The sequence below is a fragment of the Leucoraja erinacea genome, chromosome 2 (genome assembly GCF_028641065.1).
Source record: "Leucoraja erinacea ecotype New England chromosome 2, Leri_hhj_1, whole genome shotgun sequence".
Taxonomy (NCBI): Eukaryota; Metazoa; Chordata; class Chondrichthyes; order Rajiformes; family Rajidae; genus Leucoraja; species Leucoraja erinaceus.
The window spans coordinates 136,657,373-136,679,586 of NC_073378.1; the positions used below are offsets into that span (position 1 = coordinate 136,657,373).

General features: G+C 48.5%; 1 protein-coding gene across 1 annotated transcript in view; it reads left to right on the forward strand.

Moving 5' to 3' along the window:
* The window catches only part of LOC129706137 (growth hormone-releasing hormone receptor-like), a 52,039-nt gene extending 47,784 nt beyond the window's left edge, over positions 1–4,255 (forward strand). The window contains exon 12 of the mRNA XM_055650151.1: positions 4,002–4,255. Coding sequence (XP_055506126.1) covers positions 4,002–4,088 — 87 coding nt within the window. The 3' untranslated portion in view covers positions 4,089–4,255. The remainder of the gene's footprint in view (positions 1–4,001) is intronic.
* Positions 4,256–22,214: the final 17,959 nt, after the last annotated feature.

The window sequence follows — 22,214 nt, forward strand, 5'->3', positions numbered from 1 at the left end:
TGGGAATAATTCGGAAGATGAGGGATCTTTTTATTGCAAAGGGGAAGAAAGATTCTAGGGGGAGAATGAGGTGACCGTTGCTGACAAGGGAAGTGAAGGACAGTATAAAAATAAAAGAGAAGGCATATAGCAATCGCAAAGATTAATGGGAAGCCAGAGGATTGTGAAGCATTTAAACAACCACAGAAGGCAACTAACAAGGCAATACGGGGAGAAAATATGAAATACAAAGATAAGCTAGAAAATAATATAAAAGAGGATAGCACGAATTTCTTCAGTTATATAAAGAGTTAGGAAGAGGCAAGAGTGGATGTTGGGCCGCTGGAGAATGATGCAGGAGAATTGATAATGAGGAATAAAGAAATGGCAGAGGAAGACACCAGCAATGTGCCTGAAATTCAAGAGAGTCAGGGGGGTGCAAGTTAGTGGAGTGACCATTACTAGGGAGAAGGTGCTTGGGAAGCTGAAAGGGCTGAAGGTGGATGTCACCTGGACCGGATGGACTGCACCCTAGGGTTCTGAAAGAGGTGGTGTTAGAGATTGTGGCGGCATTGATAGTGATATTTCAAGAATCACGCGAGTCAGGAGTGGTTCCAGATGATTGGAGACTTGCCAATATTACCCTGCTGGACAAAAAGGAAGTAAAGATTCAGATTCAGATTCAAAACTTTATTGTCATTGTGCAGTGTACAAGTACAGAGACAACGAAATGCAGTTTGCATCTCACCGAGAAGCGCGAACACAGAATAATGCAACAGTAAAATATATATATGTATATACAGTAGCAGTAGTGCAATATCCGGGGAGGGAGAGAGATCAGTCACTGGGAGAAGGAGTATCCGGGGGGGGGTCCGGGAATGGAGAGACCTGTAGCGCCTCCCAGATGGGAGGAGGGTAAACAATCTGTGGTTGGGGTGAGAGCAGTCCTTGACGATGCTGAGCGCCCTTTGCAGACATTGCTTGCTCTGGACAGCCTCAATGGAGGGTAGTGAGGAACCGGTGATGCGTTGGGCAGGTTTCACCACCCTCTGCAGTGCTTTCCGGTCGGAGACAGAGCAGTTGCCATACCATACTGTGATAGTTGGTAAGGATGCTCTCAATGGTGCAGCGGTAGAAGTTCACCAGAATCTGAGGAGACAGTGGACCTTCTTCAGTCTCCTCAGGAAGAAGAGACGCTGGTGAGCCTTCTTGACCAGAGTTGAGGTATTGTGGGAGTTGAAGTAAAGCAGAATAGTGTGAACTATAATTAGTCTGACTGCAGTTGTTGGGAAGGTTTTACAGTCCATTATAAAGGATGTTATGGAGTACTTAGAAGTTCACGATAAAAAGAGGCTGAAGTGAGCATGGTTTTGTGAAGGGGTGGTCTTGCTTGACAAATTTGCTGGAATTCTTTGAATTAGTAAATAGCAGGACAGACAAAGGAGAGTCAGTGGACATTATTTACCAAGATTTTCACAAAGCCTTTGATAAGGTGTTATACATGCGGCTGCTAAGGAAGATGAGAGGCCACAGTATCAAGGGGTAGATACTAGCATGGCTAACAGGTTGGCTGGATGGCAGAAGACAAAGAGTGGCAATAAAGGGGTCTTTTTCTGGTCGACTGCCAGTGACTAGTGGAGTTCCACATGGGTCGGTGCTGGGGCTGTTACTCTTCACAATGTATATTAATGATTTGGACAAGGGGATTGAAGGCTTTGTGGCCAGGTTTGCGGATGATATGAAAATAGGTGGAAGGGCAGGTAGTGCAGAGAAAGCAGGGACTCTGCAGAAAGACTTGGACATTTTGGAAGAGTGGGTAGAAAAGTGGTAGATGGAATATAGTGTAGCAAAGTGTGGAGTCATGCATTTTGGTAGTAGGAATAAATGCGTAGACTATTTTTTAAATGGAGAGATAATCCAGAAATTGGAGGTGCAAAGGGACTTGGGAGTGCTATGGGGAGAAGGCAGGAGAATGGGGTTAGGAGGGAGAGATAGATCAGTCAGGATTGAATGGCAGAGTAGACCTGTTAGACCGAATGCCTTAATTTTGCTTTATTACTTATGAACCTAATTATTTTTTTTCTGTGCTGTACACTCTTTGATCTAACCCCATTCCTCTGATAATCCACCTGCACACGGTGTTACTGTTTTGGACCCTTTTAGTTAAGAAAGAATATGCTATGATTGAAAGAAAAAAACAGAAGAGTATTTGTGCATCTGACAGTAAACATTACTTAACTGGACTTGTTTTGAAGAGATTCATTTGACTTATTCTTGAAATGAGAGAGTTGTGTAATCACAAGCAACAGAAGAAGTCCGATTTGTATAGGAAGGATGACGTTAAGCTCGAAAGGGTGCAAGAGAAAATTTCCGAGGTTGTTGCCAGGACTCAAGAGCCTGAGCTATAGGGAGAGGTTGAGCAGGTTAGGACTTTATTCCCTGGAGCGCAGGAGGAATAGAGATAATAGTATTTTAACCAGATTCGGAGAATCAATAACCAGGGGACAAAGATTTAAGATGAGAAGGGAAAGACTTAATAGGAATCTGAGGGACAACTTTTTTACATGGAGGGTGGTGGGTACCGTATATGGAACCAGCTGCCATAGCTGGAAGTTGAGGCAGAAACTATTGCATTTAAAAGGCATTTGGACAGGTGCATGGATAGGAACGGTTTAGAGCAATACGGGGCAAATACAAACAGCTGGAACCGAAATATCATAAGACCAAAGAGTAGAATTTGGCAATTCGGACCATTGGGTCTGATCACTTGATCTTGGCTGATCGAATACTTTGGTGACTACAGGTGCTGTCTGCACAGGGTTTGTACGTTTTCCCTGTGACTGCGTGGGTTTTCTCTGGGTGCGCCGGTTTCCTCCCACACTCCAAAGACGTGTGTGTTTGTAGGTTAATTGGCTTTGGTAAAGATTGTAAATTGTCACGCGTGTGTAGGAGGGTGTTATTGCGTGGGGTGATCGCTGGTCGGGGTGAGCCGAAGGGCCTGTTTCCACGCTGTATCTCCGGTCTAAAGTACAGTCTAACTAATCTAATTTGCCTGCACGTGGTCCATATTGCTCCTTTTGTTGCATATCCATACATCTCTTAAATGCCACTATGATATCTGCCTTCACCACCACTCCTAGCAGTGCGTTCCAGGCACTCACCGCTGAGAAAAAAAACCTGCCTCGCACATTTACTTTAAACTTTTCTCGTCTGACCTTAATTCGGTGCCTTATGGTTTTTGACATTTCAAACTTGAAGGGTAGTTTTACCCTATCAATAAATTGTAGGTTTATTAAATTTTATCAGGTGTCCCTTCGGCCTTTGACTTTCCAGAGACAACAATCCAAGTTTGTCCAACCTCTGCTGCATTTCGTACTCATAGTGATATAGCATGGAAACAGGCCCATTGGCCCAACTTGCCAATACCGACCAACATGCTCATCTATACTAGTCCCTCCTGCTGCCCATACCTGCCCATATCCCGCTAAACCTGTTCTATCCATGTACCTGTCTAAATGTTTCTTTAGGCCCTGGCCCAAATGCCCTCTGTGGCAGCTTGTTCCATTCACCCACCACCTTTGCATAAAAACTTTACCCCTCAGTTTCCAACTAAGTGTTTCCCCCCTCACCTTCATTCTATGTCCTCTGGTTCTCGATTGCCCTACACTGGGCTGGAGACACTGGGCTGGAGACTCTGTGCATTTACCTTTCACGATTCCTCTCACGATTTTATACACTTCTATAAGATCACTTCTCATCCGCCTGCGCTCCAAGAAATAACGTCCTCAACCTCTTCCTACAGCTCAGGCCCATGAGTCAAGGCAACATCCTCGTTCATCTTTCCTGCACTTTTTCCAGCTTGACACCATCTTTCCTATAACATGGTGCCCAGACCTGAACACAATATTCTAAATGCAGCCTCACCAGCGTCTTATATAATTGCAACATGACCCCCCAATATCTATACTCAACGTAATAATGCTTCATGTGGGACTGATCGCATTCTGTTTATTTTTTCACAGGGTTTGACAGTAGGAATCCTGTACTGTTTTATGAATCAGGAAGTAAGTGGAAGTAATGTGTTAACTAACCTCCTCTCTTCCAGATGACATGCAAAGTAATTCTTAGCGATGGTAAGCAGGTGATGAAAAGTGGCCATCATAGAGTCATACAGCACGGAAACAGGCCCTCCGGCCCAGCTTGCCCATGCTCACCATCACTACACTAAAGGAGGTAGTTGAGACAGGAACTATAACAACATCTAGACAGAAGACATTTAGACAGGTAGTGCACAGGAAGGGTTTAGAGGGATATGGGCCAAATGTGGGCAGGTGGGATTTGTGGATCGGGCACATTGTATGGTATAGGCAGGCAAGTTGGGCCGAAGGGCCTGTTTCCATGCTGTGTGATTCTGTGACTATGACTCAAAGTAGGAGGAGGAGTAGGCCATTTGGCTCCTTGAACTTGCTGCCACATCCAATTGGAACATAGAACAATAATAATTATTATAATAGTCATTATTTATATACTTCCATCAGGATTCCCCTCAACCTTCTGACAATCCAATCTTGACCAACCTCTCCTTACAGCTACTTCCCTCTAAACGAGGCAGCATCCTGGTAAACCTCTTCTGCATCCTCCCAAAGCCTCCACACCATTCCTGTAAGGGGGTGACCAGAAATAAACTGGACTTTGGTGCGTTGCATGGAACACAGAGGATTTGCATAGTACATCGAGCATAGCACAGTACAGCACAGGAACAGGCTCTTCGGCCCACAATGTCCGTGCCCAACATGATGCCAAGTTAAATTAATTTCACCATATCCCTCCATTCCACGTATATCCATGTGCCTATCAAAACCATTCTTAAAGACCACTATCGTATCTGCTTCCACCACCACCCGGCAATGTGTTGCAGGCCCCCAGCACCCTCCATGTGAATAAAACTGCTGCGCACATCTCCTTTAAACTTTGCTCCTCTAATCTTGGAGCTATGCCCTCTAGTATTTGACATTTCATAAGTTGTAGGAGCTGAATCAGGTCATTTTGCGCATTAAAGGGTTGGTTCTTCCTTGGCAGGTACAGACTGAGATTCATCGACGATGGTTGCGGAGGCAGTTGGATAGTTATGGTGCTGTGCCCGTCATCGGGAAGAGCCACATGGACACCTCCTGCTGAGCTCTGGGCCAAAGGTCTAACCAACCCCCTCCCATCGATCCCGCTGTGCTTTTCCTGCTACCTCACCACTCTCACAGTTGACGGATGACTACACCAGCCTTCGCCGCCGCCCTCCCTCCTCCCAGCGACGACACCCCTCTTCCCCCCTCCTCCCGACCCCCACGCAGGCCACTGTGGTAAGAAACCACTCTGGTGCCTCACAGAAGAACGTCTTCCACGCTGGACAAACTACTTGGATGCACCTAATCCCACAGGGTGAGTGATGCATTACTTGTCCATCTTTACTTCCTACACCTTCAGGGCGGTAGAGTTGCTGCCTTGCAGGGCCAGAGACACAGGTTCGATTCTGACTGCCGGTGTTGTCTGTACCAAGTTTGTACTTTCTCCCAGTGACTGTGTGGGTTTACTCTGGGTGCTCCAGTTTTCTCTCATACTCCACATCCCACTCCGTTTTATATATAGGTTAATTAGCTTTGGTAAAATTGTAAATTGTCTCCAGTGTGTGTCGGATAGTGTTAGTGTGTGGGGATCATGGTCGGCACGGACTCGGTGGGCCGAAGGGCCTGTTTCCGCGCTGTATCTCTTAACTAAATTGAGCAGTTATCTCTTAACTAAATTGAGCACAGTTACACAACACACCCTTCAATGACACAATATGTGTGTCTGAAGAAAGGTCCCGACCCGAAACCTCACCTATCCATGTTCTCCAGCGGTGCAGCCTTTACCCATTGAGTTACTCCAGCACTTTGTGTCTTTTTTTTAGTTCCGCAATGCTCTTAGCATTGGCACATTACACGGTGGCGCAGCGGTAGAGGTGGTAGTCCTCGATTCCGTGCCGACCAGCGGGCACCCTGCACACTAGCACTATCCTACACAGAACGGACAATTTATAATTTTTACCAAAACTAATTTACCTACAAATCTACATCTTTGGAGTGTGGGAGGAAAGTGGAGCACCCGGAGAAAACCACATGGTCACAGGGAGAACCTACAAACTCCGTATAGACAGCACCTGTAGTCAGGATGGAACATGGGTCTTTGGCGCTGTGAGGCAGCAACTCTACCGCTGTCCCACTGTGCCATGACTAGTTTAGATGGGTCATCTTGGTTGGCATGGATGGGTTTTGCTGAGTGGCCTATTGTACGTTGTATGATGCTATTCCTCTTCTGTCTAAACCAGGCTTGGTTCATCTGTCTTGAGAATGCAATCGCTGCACCTCTACCATATAATCTCTTGTGTCTTTTTGCGTAATACAGGAGAAATTAAAAGGTGGCTAGCTCTTATCTTCTGAACATATCCTGCCTCGTCATCTCCATGAGGGGACTCACCAGTGGGATCTGAGAGGGCCTCGAAGGTTAACAGGATCTTCTCTGATGGGACAGGCTGGGTCAATGAGGAAGATGGCCGCCATTCTGACATGACTTTGGAGGTGGGATTGGGGGTCGGGGGGGGGGGGGGGGGGGGAGGGGGTGGAGATACTTCCACAAAACTTCAGCAACCTTTGGTAATCTCCAACCCTACTTCGCCACCAATGGAAGACTTCCTCCTCCTGCGGAAAGTGGAATTCCAATACAGATCGAACGGACCTCTATAGCCACAGCGAACAATGGATCAACCACCGCACACTTCTATATGCTCACCTCCTCGATATACAGTGTGTGGGATCTATTCCCCAGGGGATCAATCTGGCCTTTACAAACATTCCCATGACTCTCAGATAACGAAGGAATTGGGGGTGGTAGAAAAAATCAAAATAGGATCCTCATGATCAAACATATTTCTTGAAGATATTTATTGAGTAACTATTATATTAATGCAGAGCGAGAAATAAAATTACAATTGCTTTGTATTTGTGTCAAAAAGATATACTTTTTAGATGTTTAAGAAGGAACTGCAGATGCTGAAAAATCGACGGTAGACAAAAATGCTGGAGAAACTCAGCAGGGTGAGGCAGCATCAAGCGGGTCAGGCAGCATCAATGGAGCGAAGGAAATAGGCAACGATGGTCTCGACCTGAAACGTTGCCTATTTCCTTTGTTCCATAGATGCTGCCTCACCCGCTGAGTTTCTCCAGCACTTTTGTCTACCTTATAATTTGTAGATAGTTAGATTAGTTTGTTGTGATATACACCAGGTTGCAATGAAATTTCTTGTTTATTTTAAAGATACATAGAAAATAGGTGCAGGAGGAGGCCATTCGGCCCTTCGAGCCAGCACCACCTTTCATTGTGATCATAGCTGATCGTCCCCAATCGATAACCCATGCCTGCTTTCTCCCCATATCCCTTGATTCTACCAGTCCCTAGAGCTCTATCTAACTCTGCTGCCCTCTGTGGCAGAGAGTTCCACAAATTCACAACTCTCTGGGTGAAAATGTTTTTTCTCACCTCAGTCTTAAATGGCCTCCTCTTTATTCTAAGACTGTGGCCCCTGGTTCTGGACTCGCCCAGCATTGGGACCATTTTTCCTGCATCTAGTTTATAATTTTATATGTTTCTATAAGATTCCCCCTCATCCTTCTAAATTCCAGTGAATACACGCCTAGTCTTTTCAATCTTTCCTCATATGAAGGTCCCGCCATCCCAGGAATCAATCTCGTGAACCTACGCTGCACTGCCTCAATCACAAGGATGTCCTTCCGCAAATTAGGAGACCAAAACTGCACACAATACTCCAGTTGTGGTCTTACCAGAGCCCTAAACAACTGCGGAAGAACCTCTCTACTCCTATACTGAAATCCTCTTGTTATGATGGCCAACATTCCATTAGCTTTCTTCACTGCCTGCTGTACCTGCACACCAACTTTCAGTGACTGGTGTACAAGGACACCCAGATCTTGCTGTACCTCCCCCTTACCTAACCTAACCCCATTGAGATAATAATCTGTCTCTTTGTTTTTGCCACCAAAGTGGATAACCTCACATTTATCTATATTATACTGCATCTGCCACGCATCTGCCCACTCACTCAACCGGTCCAGGTCACCCTGCAATCTCCTAACATCCTCTTCACAGTTCAGCAACTGTGGAAACAGGCCCTTCGGCCCACCAAGTCCACACCGTTCATCCGTTCACACTAGTTCTGTGTTATCCCACTTTCTCATGCACTCCCTACACTCTAGAGGCAATTCACAGAGGGCCAATCAATCAGTAAATCCACACGTCTTTGGGACGTGATAGGAAACTAGTGCATCCAGCTGAAAGCCATGCAGTCACAGGGAGAATATACAAACTGCACACAGACAGCACACAAGGTCAGGGTCAAACATGTGTGCAGTGAGGTACAGGTACAATAAAAATCTCTGCATGGACGCAGACAACTTGTAGAACTTAAATCATACATAATTTCTACAAGACAATGAAACACGAAAGATTGTGCATAAGGCAATTACAATCCAAATCCATGGTAGTACAAGAGGTGTTGCGTAGCGTTCCGTTGCTGAGATAGGATTAGTGTTGAGCGGGTCAGTTCAACAACCTGATGGTTGTAGGCAAGTAGCTGTTTCTGAACCAGGACATGTGGGACCTCAGGCTTCTGTACCTCCTGTGAGAAGAGGGCACGGCCCAGACTGCGGTGTATTGGGGCTGTGCAGGTCGGTCCAGGAAACTGTTGGTTGTAGAAAAATAGTTCAGTTTAATTTAGAGACACAGTGTGGAAACAGGTCGTTCAGCCCACCGAGTCTGCACGGACTAGTAATCACCCCAACACTAGCAATAACCTACACACGAAGGCAATTTACATTTACCTCCAAACCCATACATCTTTGGAGTGTTGGAGGAAACCGAAGCGCCTGGAGAAAACCCATGCGGTCTCCGGGAGAACGTACAAACTCTGTACAGACAACATCCATAGTAAGGATCAAACATGCGTTCATAGCGCTGTACGGCAGCAACTTTACCTTTGCGCCTCTGTACCTCCAAACTATTCCTGAACCTGGTGGTGAGGGACTACAGGCTCCTGTACCTTGTCTGCCATTCCAACAATGAAAAATAAATGTGAGCTAATAAAACATATTCAGGCACAGCCACGTGCTAAGTTGATGATTGATGTCAATAAATAAAGCTTCAAATCCTTCTCCTGACTCACATGGATGCAGAGTGATGGTCATGGAGTCATAGACTGATACAGTGTGGAAACAGGCCCTTCGGCCCAACTCGCCTTCAACGGTCAATATTGTCCCAGCTACACTAGTCCCACTTGCCTGCGCTTGGTCCATATTCCTCAACTCTGTTCCAGAGACTCCATGCATCTATCCGACTATTCCTCTCATGATCTTATACACCTCTTACATAAGATCACCCCTTAGCCTTCTGTACTGTAAGGAATAGAGACCCAGCTGACTCAACCTCTCCCTATAGCTCACATCCTCCAGTCCTGGCAAGATTCTCGTAGATCTTTTCTGAACTCTTTCCAGCTTGACAATATATTTCCTAGAACATGGTGCCCAGAACTGAACACGATATTCTAAATGCGGTCTCACTAATCTCTTATACAAATGTAACATGACCTCCCAACTTCTAAACTCAATACTCTGACCAGGCACATGCCGTGAGTAATTACTCAGGGTAAGCTGCGTAGCAATGTTACAAAATTTTGAGATTTTAAAAATCAAGTCTGCAATTTATCCCATCAGATAAAGCATAACAATAAGTTTAATTTGACACCAAATTCACTTTCATATCTCAAGTATTAAAAAAGTTATGGCCATTTTCATACTCGGAAATTAGCATCTTGTTCCCTATTGATTTTCAATGGACATTACAAAAAAGCTGTGATCTTGGATAATCAAAGGCCCATTTCTTAAGGAAAGATTAACATTTTTAAATAGCCTAAGTGTCCAAAGATTATTCACAAATAATTCACAATATAACATGATTTTTATATCTAATTTACATTAATTTATAGGCCAAATGGAAGGAATTTAGTGTTCAATTGCTGTAAATAAATGCCCATTTAAATCGGCTTTCTAGTAGGTTCATGTGGAACGCGCTGGTTTAGAACGTTGACAGCGCGCTGGATTAGTGCCCTCAAATGCCGAGAAAAATACTGCGGGATATAAAAAGCCCAAAATGAACTACTCGCTATAGATAACTTGATATATAGGGTTATATATATGCCCCATTTAATGTAAAAATAAGGTACATACCTTTAATTGTTTGCTTTATAAAACCCTGGGGCTGCGAGATGTTGCGGAATCAGAGAGTAATTTTAAACTATTATAACTATATTATCGAGGCCTATAAAACTAATAATACCTTTTGCGACCGGGTCTTGCAGCGATTTATCGTTAATGATTTACTAGGCTGAACATCTGCGATTATTACAGCCTAGTAAAAATCGCATTTTAAACCCGCCCCCTCCAAACAGCGCCAAAATCGCGGGCCTGGCTGTGGGCAGATTCCCAATGGCGATTCAGGTAGGTTTTGTAACAGTGTCAGTCGACTTTTATAATGTCTTCAAAAGCCATATCTCTTAATAAAGTACCGTATTTCCTGGCAATGAAGAGGCACCCCCATTTTGAGTTGCTAAATTTTGAAAGAAGGCTGGTGGGACATAGAATTTCTCACGCTCAAAAAAAATTAAAATAAAGAAAGTAACAATTCAATTTGCCCAAATCTCCTTCATTCTGAATTACTGAATGGGTGGGGGGTGGATGGTGACAGTGGTGGAGAGATGGTGGGAAGAACGGGAGCACACCGGGACGTTGAATCAGTTGTGATCTTATTGAATGACAATACTAGTTCAAGGGATCAATTGTGGGGAGAGTTCCATTCACAGCGTTTGGCGAGTCTGGCCATGGGTAAAGTTACGGGGAGGGCAGCAGCGTTGAGAAGCAGGGGGTCGGGGATCATGCTAGTAACTCACTCACTCACCGCTGCCGTGGCGTTCCAGGCGTGAAGCCACCACCTTGTGGCCGGGGATGGGAGCAGCTCAGGTGGCTGCGAGCAGTCGCCAGGACCGGAGAGCGGAACCGGCCGCCAGTACCTCAGTGCCTGCCGGCCCACTCACCTCTGGCAGTGCTCTCCGGCTGAAAACCTCTCTCCGAGTAACCTCAATTGGCCCTTTGATCGCGCTGTCGGAATTTAAGGATTTGCGGGAAGCATCTGACATGACCGAGGCCGGCGAGCGGCAGGAGAGACGTTTTCAGCCAGAGAGCACTGCCAGAGGTGAGCGTGGGCCGGCAGAATGCGCTGAGGTGGCAGCCGGTTGTGCTGCCCGCTCCCGGCGGCCGCTCGTAGCCACCCGAGCTGCTTCCATCCCCGGCCACAATGCGGTGGCTCCGTGCCCGGAGCATCGCGGCAAGTGAGTTGCTGTCATGATCCCAGACTCCCGCCTTCTCGACGCTCCTGCCCTCCCTGCAACTTTACCCCGGGCCAGACTCCCCACAGGCTGTGAAAGGAACTCCCCCCCCAGCGGCACTGTCCTTTTACAGCCGCTCCCCAACAGCTGCCAGCAATGAGGCTATCCCTCAGTACAGCAACATCGTTCTTGAAATAGCGTCTTCATTGCTGGGAAATAAGGTATTTAAAAACATTTCGCTCAAAGAAATGTCTTTACTATATTATTTGTACCCGAACCCCATTCTTCTCTCTGTGTTTCCTAAAATACTGTTGAGATAAGGACAATCCATGTTTGCACATGAGTAGTACACAGTCCATGCTGCAAAGGCAGAATTTCAGCTGCCTTCAGCTCGCCTTGAAATTGAAGGCTTGAAGCAGCGTCGACGGCACGTGGGCTGCACAGACTTTCGCATGTTGCAAGCATTGCGGATGAAAGGCACGGGATTATGCCTACCTTAGGTAGTCACAATTCTCCCATGCCTTTACTATTTATATTTAATAATTACCATTTTATAATTTTAGTCAGGGTATACAGTGCCTACCTTGGCTACCCTGACGGCCCGTGCCAGACTGACTGATGGAGAGAGTGCCAAAAGCCTTTTTGACCACCTTATCTACCTACGACTCGACCTTCAAGGAACCATGAACCTGTACTCCTAGATCCCTCTGCTCTACAACACTCCCCAGAGGCCGACCATTCACTGTGTAGGTCGTGCCTTTGTTAGGCTTCCAAAAATGCAACACCTCGCACTTCTCTGTATTAAATTCCATCAACCATTCCTCAGCCCACCTGGCCAATCGATCCAGATTCTGTTTCAATCGTTCACAACCATCTTCACTATCTGCAAAACCACCCACTTTTGTATCATCATCAAACTTGCTATTCTTGCCCAGTATGTTCTCATCCAAATCATTGATGTAGATGACAAACAGTAAAGGGCCCAGCACTGAACCCTGAGGCACACCACTAGCCACAGGCAGACAAAACTGCTGGAGAAACACAGCAGGTGCGGCAGCATCTATGGAGCGAAATAAATAGGCACAGGCATCCAGTCTGAGAAGCAACCTTCCAACATTACCCTCTGCTTCCTTGTTTTGAGCCAATTTGTATCCATTCAGCTATCTTTCCTTTGGTCCCATGCAATCTAACCTTCCAGAGCAGCCTATCATGTAGAACGTTGCCTAACGCTTTGCTGAAGTCCATGTACACAACACCTACAGCTCTGCCCTCATCGACCTTTTTGGTCACGTCTTCAAAAAACTCAATCAGATTTGTGAGACACGACTTCCCACGTACAAAACCATGCTGACTATCCCTAATCAGCCTTTGCCCATCCAACTGCCTGTATAACCTATCCCTCAGAATACTCTCTAATAACTTTCCATCTACAGATGTTAAGCTCACTGGTCTATAGTTCTCAACATTTCCCCTGCAGCCCTTCTTGATGCGAGGCACAACATTTACCACCCTCCAGTCTTGTGGCACCTCTCCTGTATTTAAAAAAACTTGTAAATTTCAACCAGGGCTCCCACAATTTCCTCTCTAGTTTCCCACAATGTCCTCGGATATATGGAGAGTTTTTGTGCTGTAAATAATTGTGGAAGTCAGGGTAACCGTGAGAGATATCTATGCTTCAGAATTCCAAACGTGAAGAGAAATGAAGGTGAAGAGAAGCGAGAGCTGAAGGGAAAACAACAGCTAAAGTGCTTGGCGAACATTGGCCGTGCAGATATCGAGATTGAAAATATTGTGAATTATCGCGTTAGCTCATTGCATTTCATCAACAGTAAGACATTATTTGTGTTTTTTCTTGATTCCTTTGGTAACTAAAAAGTTTCAGAAGTGATAAATCTGGCTGTAACTTTTTTTAAACTCCCATGGTACTGAAGTGGGTTTTACATGCAAAAAGAAAACACTTCTGAAGCTAAATTTATCATTAAAAAATCTCCAGACTTACGAGTGGTTTGTGGTATTGATTATCATTATGGTATTGAGATGTATAGTTTGGCAAATAATAAAATGTCTTTGCAGCTTAAACACACACTACCTTTCAATTGGATATTGTCAATTTGCTGAGGTTGATTATGTCCAATTAACAGCTAACAATTATGCCATTCCTTGGCTTGCATCTGAGTAAAATGTAATTCAAAACCCACGTACAATTAGCAATTGTTTAAAGGATACTGCCAGCCCACCAGCTGTGAGTGACTGAACTGCTAGCACACCAGCTGTCAGTGACTGAACTGCCAGCCCACAAGCCGTGAGTAAGTGAACTGCCAGCCCACCAGCTGTGAGTGATTACATTGCCAGCCCACCAGCCGTGAGTATGTGAACTGCCAGCCCACCAGCCTCTTACACAGAATCTGTCACCTGTTTTGGGCAGAATTCCTGGCAGTTTCTCAGCTGCCAGCCTGCCAGGTCCGAGTGATTGTATTGCCAGGCCTCAGTGACTGAACTGCCTGCCTGGCATCAGTGACTGAGCTCCCTGGCATCAGTGACTGGGCTGCCAGCCCAATAATCGATTCGGCCCACAACCTCCATGCTAACCCTCTAAAAACCAGTCCCTTCGGCCCACAACACCCATACTAGCGCAACGGACCCCCCCCACTGGCCATCAATATTGGAATTGGTGGAGGGGTGGAATATTGCGTTGGGCCCACAGTCTAGTTCTATTAATATTATTAATTTGCTCCTTTTGCCCCATAACCACCCTATCCACAGATGCATAGCCCCCAACTCGCAGGTGCGTCTAGAGTGGGGGGGTTAGAGAGTGAGGGCAGTGAGAGGATGGGGAGAGACAAAGATAGAAGAACAGAGACAGAAGGACAAGAGACAGAGGGAGAGAGGGCTTGAGGGGAGGAGGAGGAGGGAGGGTGGGGGAGGATGGGAGAGAGAGATGGGAGGAGAGACAGAGGGGAGGAGAGAGAGGGGGAGAGAGAGGGAGGATGGCTGAGAGGGGAGGAAAGGGATAGGGGGGTGGAGGGGAGAAGGGGGTTTAGGGGAGTGAGGGCAGGGGGGTGGGGTAAGGGAACGGGAGAGAGAGGGGTGGGGTGGAGAGAGAGAGGTGCGAGAGAGCGGATGAGAGATGGGGAGAGAGGGAGAGGGGAGAGAGAGAGAGAGAGGAGAGAAAGAGAGGAGTGGGGCGGGGCGGCAGATCGCGGGGGGCAGATCGAGCCCGGAGCGATCAGAAGACCAAAGATGCTATAGCGAGCAATAGGCTATTTGCTGAGGACTGCCAAAAGCTTCCACCAGCGTTACAGAGGATGGGGCCGCGGACACGCACACGGCGATGAGGGCGGGTAGAGCGGAGCGGAGAACGAGGGAGGGAGGAGATGGGGGAAGGTGAGAAGATGAGTCGGTGAGAAGATGAGGAGGTGGCGGGCGAGTGAGTGGGCTGCAAACAGCGGAGAGCAACAGCATCGGCTTGACTCTCTGGAAACCGGCAGCTGAGTGAGCGGGCCGGCGAGCGAGCGAGCAGGCGGGCGGGTTGGGGGGGGGGGGGGGTGTTGGGAGGGGCTTGACTTCACAAGCTGCATGGGCGATACCACGAGGAAAGGCATTATGAGGTCAGCAGCTGGGCAACCTTAAGCTGGGCAACTAAAACTAAGATCTTGACCGCTTTCGGCTTTCTGTTTCGTGATTTCCGAGAGAACGCTGCCACTTATGGCCATCATTTTTGGCCACCTCACTCAGTCCCACTCCACCGGATTGGTCCGGAGGGTTTTTCCCCTCGATGTGGTTTTCAGAAAATGCGTTTGTTGGCTTGCTAAGTGTCTGCCCAATTGGCTTGGCTTTTAAAGGGCTTTGAGGAAATGTGTTGTGTTGCCTTGCAAAGTGTCTGCCAATTGGCTTGGCTTTTTAAGGGCTTTGAGAAAACGTGTTTTGTTGGTTTGCAAAGTGCCTGCCCAATTGGCTTGGCTTGGCTTTTAAAGGGCTTTCAACAGTTTTGGATGGATAAAGCGTGACTTTGTTTAATTGCAGAATTGTCGCTCATTCCGTGAGAATGGCAGATGGCGCCGATGACGGCATTTCCGATTAACGGCAAGATGGTGCTGACTGCGTCATTTCCGGTTCGTGGCAAGATGACGCTGACTGCAGGAGGCACAGAGTGAAGACGTCGTTGAATAATTCAAGAGAGCTTAATGCTCTGCTTATGGTGAGTGTGTTTGTTGGACGTTATTTAAAGCCCGTTTTTGCTTCAGCAGCAGCCTCGACAGGAGGCTTTAAATGTTTGAATCATTCGGTTTACACACTGTATGTACACCATGTTCTGATGTTCTGAGTGAGCGGGCGAGCGAGTGAGCTGGTGAGCGGGTTTGGGGGAGGGTGTGTGTTGGGAGGGGCATAACTTCACAAGCTGCATGGGCGGGACCACGAGGAAAGGCATTATGAGATCAGCAGCTGGGCAACCTTAATCTATATTACTAAAACTAAGATCTTGACCGCTTTTGACTTTCTGTTTCGTCAACCGACTCAAAAGTTTATTACATGCCACCGCTCTGTGCAACACTCTCCACCCCAGGTCCCTAATGTAAAGGGGGACAACTCCCTTGTAGAGGGACCCCCACTGGGGACCTTCCCCGCCTTCAGGTGGTAACACCGTCCGCCATGGTGTGTCGGGTCGGGAAACAAAGGCATTGAGGTGCAGAATGTGCAGGAACATTCTATACTGTGATCGTCTCGTCGCGTCACGAAATGGCATGCTAGTCATTTCCGAAATGCGGCTCAGGTTATGTGGAGCTGGTGCCCGGGAAATAACCCGGAGCTGAGGCCCGATGAGCAGATCTGGCAGAGCGAGTAAAAGCTCATTCAAAACCACTCTAGGCAAGTGCCTCTCCTCGATACCCGCCATGACTGGGTGAGGACTGGCCACTCCCGCAGCCGCAACATCCCCCTCCCCTCGTGGAGCAACACGCTGGCTGAAACCAACAGATTCCTCACTCTTAGCACATCCCGGTAGAAAACAGGTTAACCCCTTAGTGCGGGTCGACTGATGCCCGCCACCGGGAGCCGCGAGCCAACGACCCCGCCGGAAAAAATACGTGGCCAAAACGTGCCATCTGGGGGGTTTCTCTATATACATATACCTCCGCAGAGTCTTGAGACGTAGAGCCGCCACCTGGGTATGCACGCATACCAAGGACTGGCCGCCCTCCTGTAACGGGAGACTCAGGACCGCTGCCGAAACCCAGTGCTTCCTATTTCCCCAAAAGAAATCTACCAGCTTCTTCTGTAAAGCATTTACAAAAATGGAAGGCGGGACAAGAGTAGCCAGCCGGTACCATAACATGGAGGCCACCAGCTGATTTATGACCAACACCCTACCCTGAAAGGAAAGAACTCAAAGCAAGCCTGACCAGCGCCCCAGCCGGGCAACCACTTTCATCTCCAACTCCTGCCAGTTTGCCGGACAAGCATCGTCAGTGGGACTCGGGTACACCCCCAGATAGAGGAGGTGTGTGGTGCTTCACGCGAACATTACCATCTCCTCTGGCAGGGAGTCTACCTGCCACTGACCCACTAAAAGTCTAGAGCACTTACTCCAGTTAATCCTGGCAGAAGATGCAGCCGAGAAAATCTTCTGGCAATCACCCATCCTCTGCAGGTCACCAGGATCCGTGAACATTCGAAAGGCTGGGCCTCTTTCATATCAAATCCAGCATCCCTGCCTCACTGGACTCTCATCAATTTGCATACAGGGCAAATAGATCAACAGAGGATGCCATCTCTCTGGCTCTTCACACTGTCCTGATTCACCTGGACAGGGCACGTACTTGAGGATGCTCTTCATTGACTATAGCTCTGCATTCAATACGGTCATCCCCACCAAGCTCACCACAAAACTCCACCAGCTAGGCCTCAGCTCGCCGATATGCTATTGGATCCTGAACTTTCTGACGGAGCGACCGCAGGCAGTGAGACTGGGCCCGCACCTGTCCTCCACTATTACCCTGAGCACCGGCACACCACAGGGCGGTAAGCCCCATGCTCTACTCCCTCTTCACTCACGACTGTGTTCCTGCATTCAAAACCAACACCATCGTGAAGTTTGCAGACGACACAACAGTGATTGGGCTGATCACCAACGGTGATGAAATAAAATACAGGGCGGAGGTGCAGAACCTGGCGTACTGGTGCACACGTAACAACTTGTCACTAAACACCTCCAAGGCCAAGGAGCTGATTATTGACTTCAGGAGGTCCCATAATGGAGAATACGCCCCAATCTCCATCTACGGGGAAAGTGTGGAGAGAGTGTCCAGCTTTAAGTTTCTGGGTACTCACATTTCAGTGGACCTCACATGGTCCACCAACACCGCTGCGCTGGTCAAGAAGGCACAGCAATGACTGTTCTTCCTGAGGACATTAAAAAAGACTGGTCTGCCCCAACAGCTGCTGACAACGTTCTACCACTGCACCACAGAGAGCATATTAACGTATGGCATCTCTGTGTGGTATCTCAGCTGCACGGAGGCAGAGAGGAGAGCTCTTCAGCGCGTCGTCCACAGAGTGCAGAGGATCATTGGGACACAGCTACCAGCCTTGGAGGGCATCTACCGCACACGGTGCCTCAGGAAGGCCGTCAGCATCCATAAAGACTCATCACACCCCTGTAACGGACTGTTCGAACTACTTCCCTCCGGCAGACGTTACAAGGCCTTCTACGCCCGAACCTCCAGATTCAGAAACAGCTTTATTCCAAGAGCTATAGCGGCTCTGAACCGGCCCTGCTGAGTGCCCCCATCCCCCCTGGACTGTCTCCCTCGGATGGTCACGACACACAACTTATTTATTTATTTTACTTTTCTTTTTCATCGGTTGGAGCTGCATACTAAATCTCGTTGCACTGATGTGCAATGACAATAAAATATATTATTATTATTATTATTATTATTATTATTATTATTATTATTATTATTATTATTATTATTATTATTATTATTATTATTATTATTATAAGGAGTACATCATCGGCATATGCCGAAAGAACCACCTCCACCCCGGGCCAGGTAGGGCCAGGCCTGTCAACCTCCTCCGAAGAAGACACAGGAACGGCTCCACACAGACCGAGTACAACTGAACCGACATGGGGCACCCATGACGGACCCCCCTCCCAAAATGAAAGGGAGCCAACAACGCACCATTATCCTTCACAAGGCACTCTACTGCAGCAAACAAAAGGCGGACCCGGGCCACAAAAGGCGGTCCAAATCCAAACGCTTGCAACGTCCTGAAGAGGTAATCATGCTCTACCCTATCAAAAGCCTTCTACTGATCAAGAGACAGAAAAGCAGCTGACTGACCAGTACCCTGTGCTAGATGAATCAGGTCCCTAACCACGTGGATGTTATCCTGGATGGACCGGCCAGGGACTGTATAGGACTGGTCATGGTGAATCAATTGAGACAGAACGGAGCCCAGGCGATTTGCCATCGCACGTGCAAATACTTTATACTCTGTGCATAGGAGAGAGACCGGGCACCAGTTTTTCAACAAGCGGAGTTCCCCCTTCTTGGACAGCAAGACAACAACTGCTCTGAGCCATGAGAGGGGCATCTTCCCGGTCGCCAGGCTCTCCCCTAGAACCAACATGTAATCACCCCCAGGATACCCCAGAAGGCTCTTACAAATTCTACCGTCAGCCCATCCAGCCCAGGGGACTTATCCCCCCCCCCCCGAGCTGATGCAATGCACGAGTCAACTCCTACAAAGATAAAGGGCCGTCAAGAAGATCGGCCACTACCCTATCTACAGTCGGTAGACCCTCCCACAGGTCCTGCTGTGCTTCCCCGCTGAATCCACCTGCGAAGAACAGGGTCCCATAAAAGGACTTGACTAAGGCACTGATCCTCCCCGGATCAGTGACAGAGGAGCCATCATCTGCGAGCAGCTCCACGAGCTGTTTGCGGGCTCCCCGACCCTTCTTTAGAGAGAAAAAGAGACCCGTGACCTCACGTAAGCTCCTCGGGACCGCTCAAGTTGCAGGTTCCTCAAGGCTTCCTTCTTCTCCTGAAACACACCCCATTCGCAAGAGTCATCACCAACCCGACCCAGGCGAGACTCTGCGTCCAGCAGCTCCCTCTCAAGCTTCTCAACGGCTGAGTCGAGTCGCCCGGTCGACCCCATGTATAATCCTTACAAAAAAGACGGATGTGAGCTTTCCCCACATCCCACCACTGCCTTAGGGATGAGAAGCACCTCTGCCTCTCTCTCCACCTCACCCAAAACCGACTGAATGACTCCCGGAAACACCGATCCTCCAGTTATTAAAGTGGCAGTACGCAGACACAGCCCGAGAGTGCACTGGATTAAAATCCACACGCACCAGACAGAGGTCCGAGCATGGCACCAGCTGCATTGAGGCCGCTGAGACATGGGAAACAAACGCTCGGGAAATATATATTCGATCAATGCGGGAACCACCGCCCTCAGACCCCCGTGAAAAAGCAGTGAAATCCGGGTGGAGGTCCCGCCACGCATCAACTAACTCAAAAGAATCAACCAACCCTCTCAGCTTCTCCGCTACAGCAGGGGCACACTGAGTACCAGAATGGTCTCGTACCTCAAGTGTGCAATTAAAGTCCCCTCCAAGGAAGACACCCTCTTCCCTATCAATAGTGCTCAACAGAGCAGTCACCTCCTGAAGTAGGCTGGCCTGCATCGTGCCGGAGCTGGGGCATACACGATAATGAAATGCAACCATCCAGGCTCACCGCCAGATGGAGCAAACATCCTGGAAGAACTTCTTGCACTTTTAGAAGATTTAGCAGGACATTCTGAGCCAACAGAAAGGCCACCCCACTCTAATTCGAGCTAAGATGACTCATGTAGACCCCCCCTTCCCACTCCAATCTCCAGGTGTGTTAATCACTGAGAACGGTATGCGTCTCCTGCAGAAAACACACTGCACATTTCCCCTCCCTAAGGACTGATAAAAGCTGGAATCTACGAAAACTCGCTCCCGTTTAAGTTTAATGTGGCTACTTTGAATGTGCAGGCACACTAGATTGAGACCCTCATACTCCTCCTCGTAGGCTCCGTAGCGCTCTCTCTTAGGAACTCCAAAATGTCCTCAAACTGGCACTTCTCAGAGTCAGGAAGATCACTATCCTTTTATTGCCAAGGATAGCCTTGAGAGTTTTAACCAAAGCCGGCAGATCAGCCCACCGTCTCTTAGCAGCTTCCGCCTTTGTTCTGTTGGTACGGCTTGTTTTTAGAAACTCTCGCACCTCACAGATAACAATTGCATGAGACTCGTCCTTGGATCCTGGGCTATCGGCCAAGTTACTCGCACCTGACACAACAAGCTCAGCATCACCAAGGTCATTATCAGAAGTCAAAAGACCAGAACTCTCTGGAATTTCGCTAACCCCTCCACACAAACTGGCCCCATCACTCTCCCCCTCCTCCGGCATAACACCACCCCCAGGATCAATGCCGGGGATGGGTCCCAAAACCCCTACCCGCATCACGCAGCCCACTGACTGGCTGGGCTCCTGCGCTCTGCACTTACCCTCTACATCTGGGCCTGGGGAAGAAAAAACAAGAGGCACCCCCAGGGTCTGTGGTACACTGGCACCCCCAGAATCTGAAAGAAGATCGCCACCTGAAATAGCTCCGACCTCCACAGCATCTAAAGCACCCCCTCCACTGGCAACACCCAGAGGCTCTCCTCTTGCTTGTTTTCTCTCCCCTGCCAACTCATGCCGGCAGTGCAGCACATTACCCTGCACCTCAATTGGCTCTGATATGGAGCACAGACTGGTACACCATTGCCAGAACTCTGAACCCCCTCCCCTCGGGCTGACTCTGCTCATCCCCCATCTCAGGGGTCACACTACCAGGCGAGCTTACCCCACCCTCTAGCGTGCCAACACCATCAGTAGGCCTCTGAAACGACGGGACCTCCTCCGACCCAGAGGACACCCCCCCATGGGAGCTAAACTCAACATGCGATGAGATAACTCCCTCGGAGGGCCCCTGAGATGAAGGGACATCCACCCGCCCAGAAGACACAGCTCCAGAGGGGTCAACCCTATCACCTGATCTTGTAGTACCCTCAGGAGATCCCTGAAGTGGAGGCTCAACCTCCAACCTGGAAGACACCAGTTCCTGACCTCCTACCACATTGGTGGTAGAAAGTCTGGAAAAAGACATCCCCCTAACTTTGGATTCACGTCCTAGTTCTTCCTCGCCAGGCCCATACCTCCTGTTTGTCCCACTAGCATGCGGCGGTACGGTGACCTCCACAAATATAGGGTCTTCCGCCTCCACACTACCCCCAGCCGCTTTACCACCCGCACGTTTTACCTTCCCTACCCCGTCAGAGCCCCCTCAGCTCCTTGCTGGGCCACGGCAGTTGCACTCTGGGCCTCACTGCAGCTAACAGGCGCCCCTTGGGTGACCTCCGCACTCGGCAGTTGCACACCTGACTTTTGACTGGCTTGGGTGTTCTTTTACTGCTTGTTCTTCTTCTTCTGCTCCCATTTCTCTCCACCCTCCCCCTGTGCCTCACCTTCAGCCACCACCACAGGTTCAGGACGTAGGGTGTGGGGGCCCTCGCTGCCCCGCGTCCCCAAGGTGGAACTTGCAGACCCAGAAGGGCTATTTCCACCACCCTGGATTGCTGAGGCTGAGCTGGCAGCCCCAGCCAGGATAGCAATACCACCCCGCCCTACCGAGGCATGACGAGCCACCCCTGATAGGCCAGCAG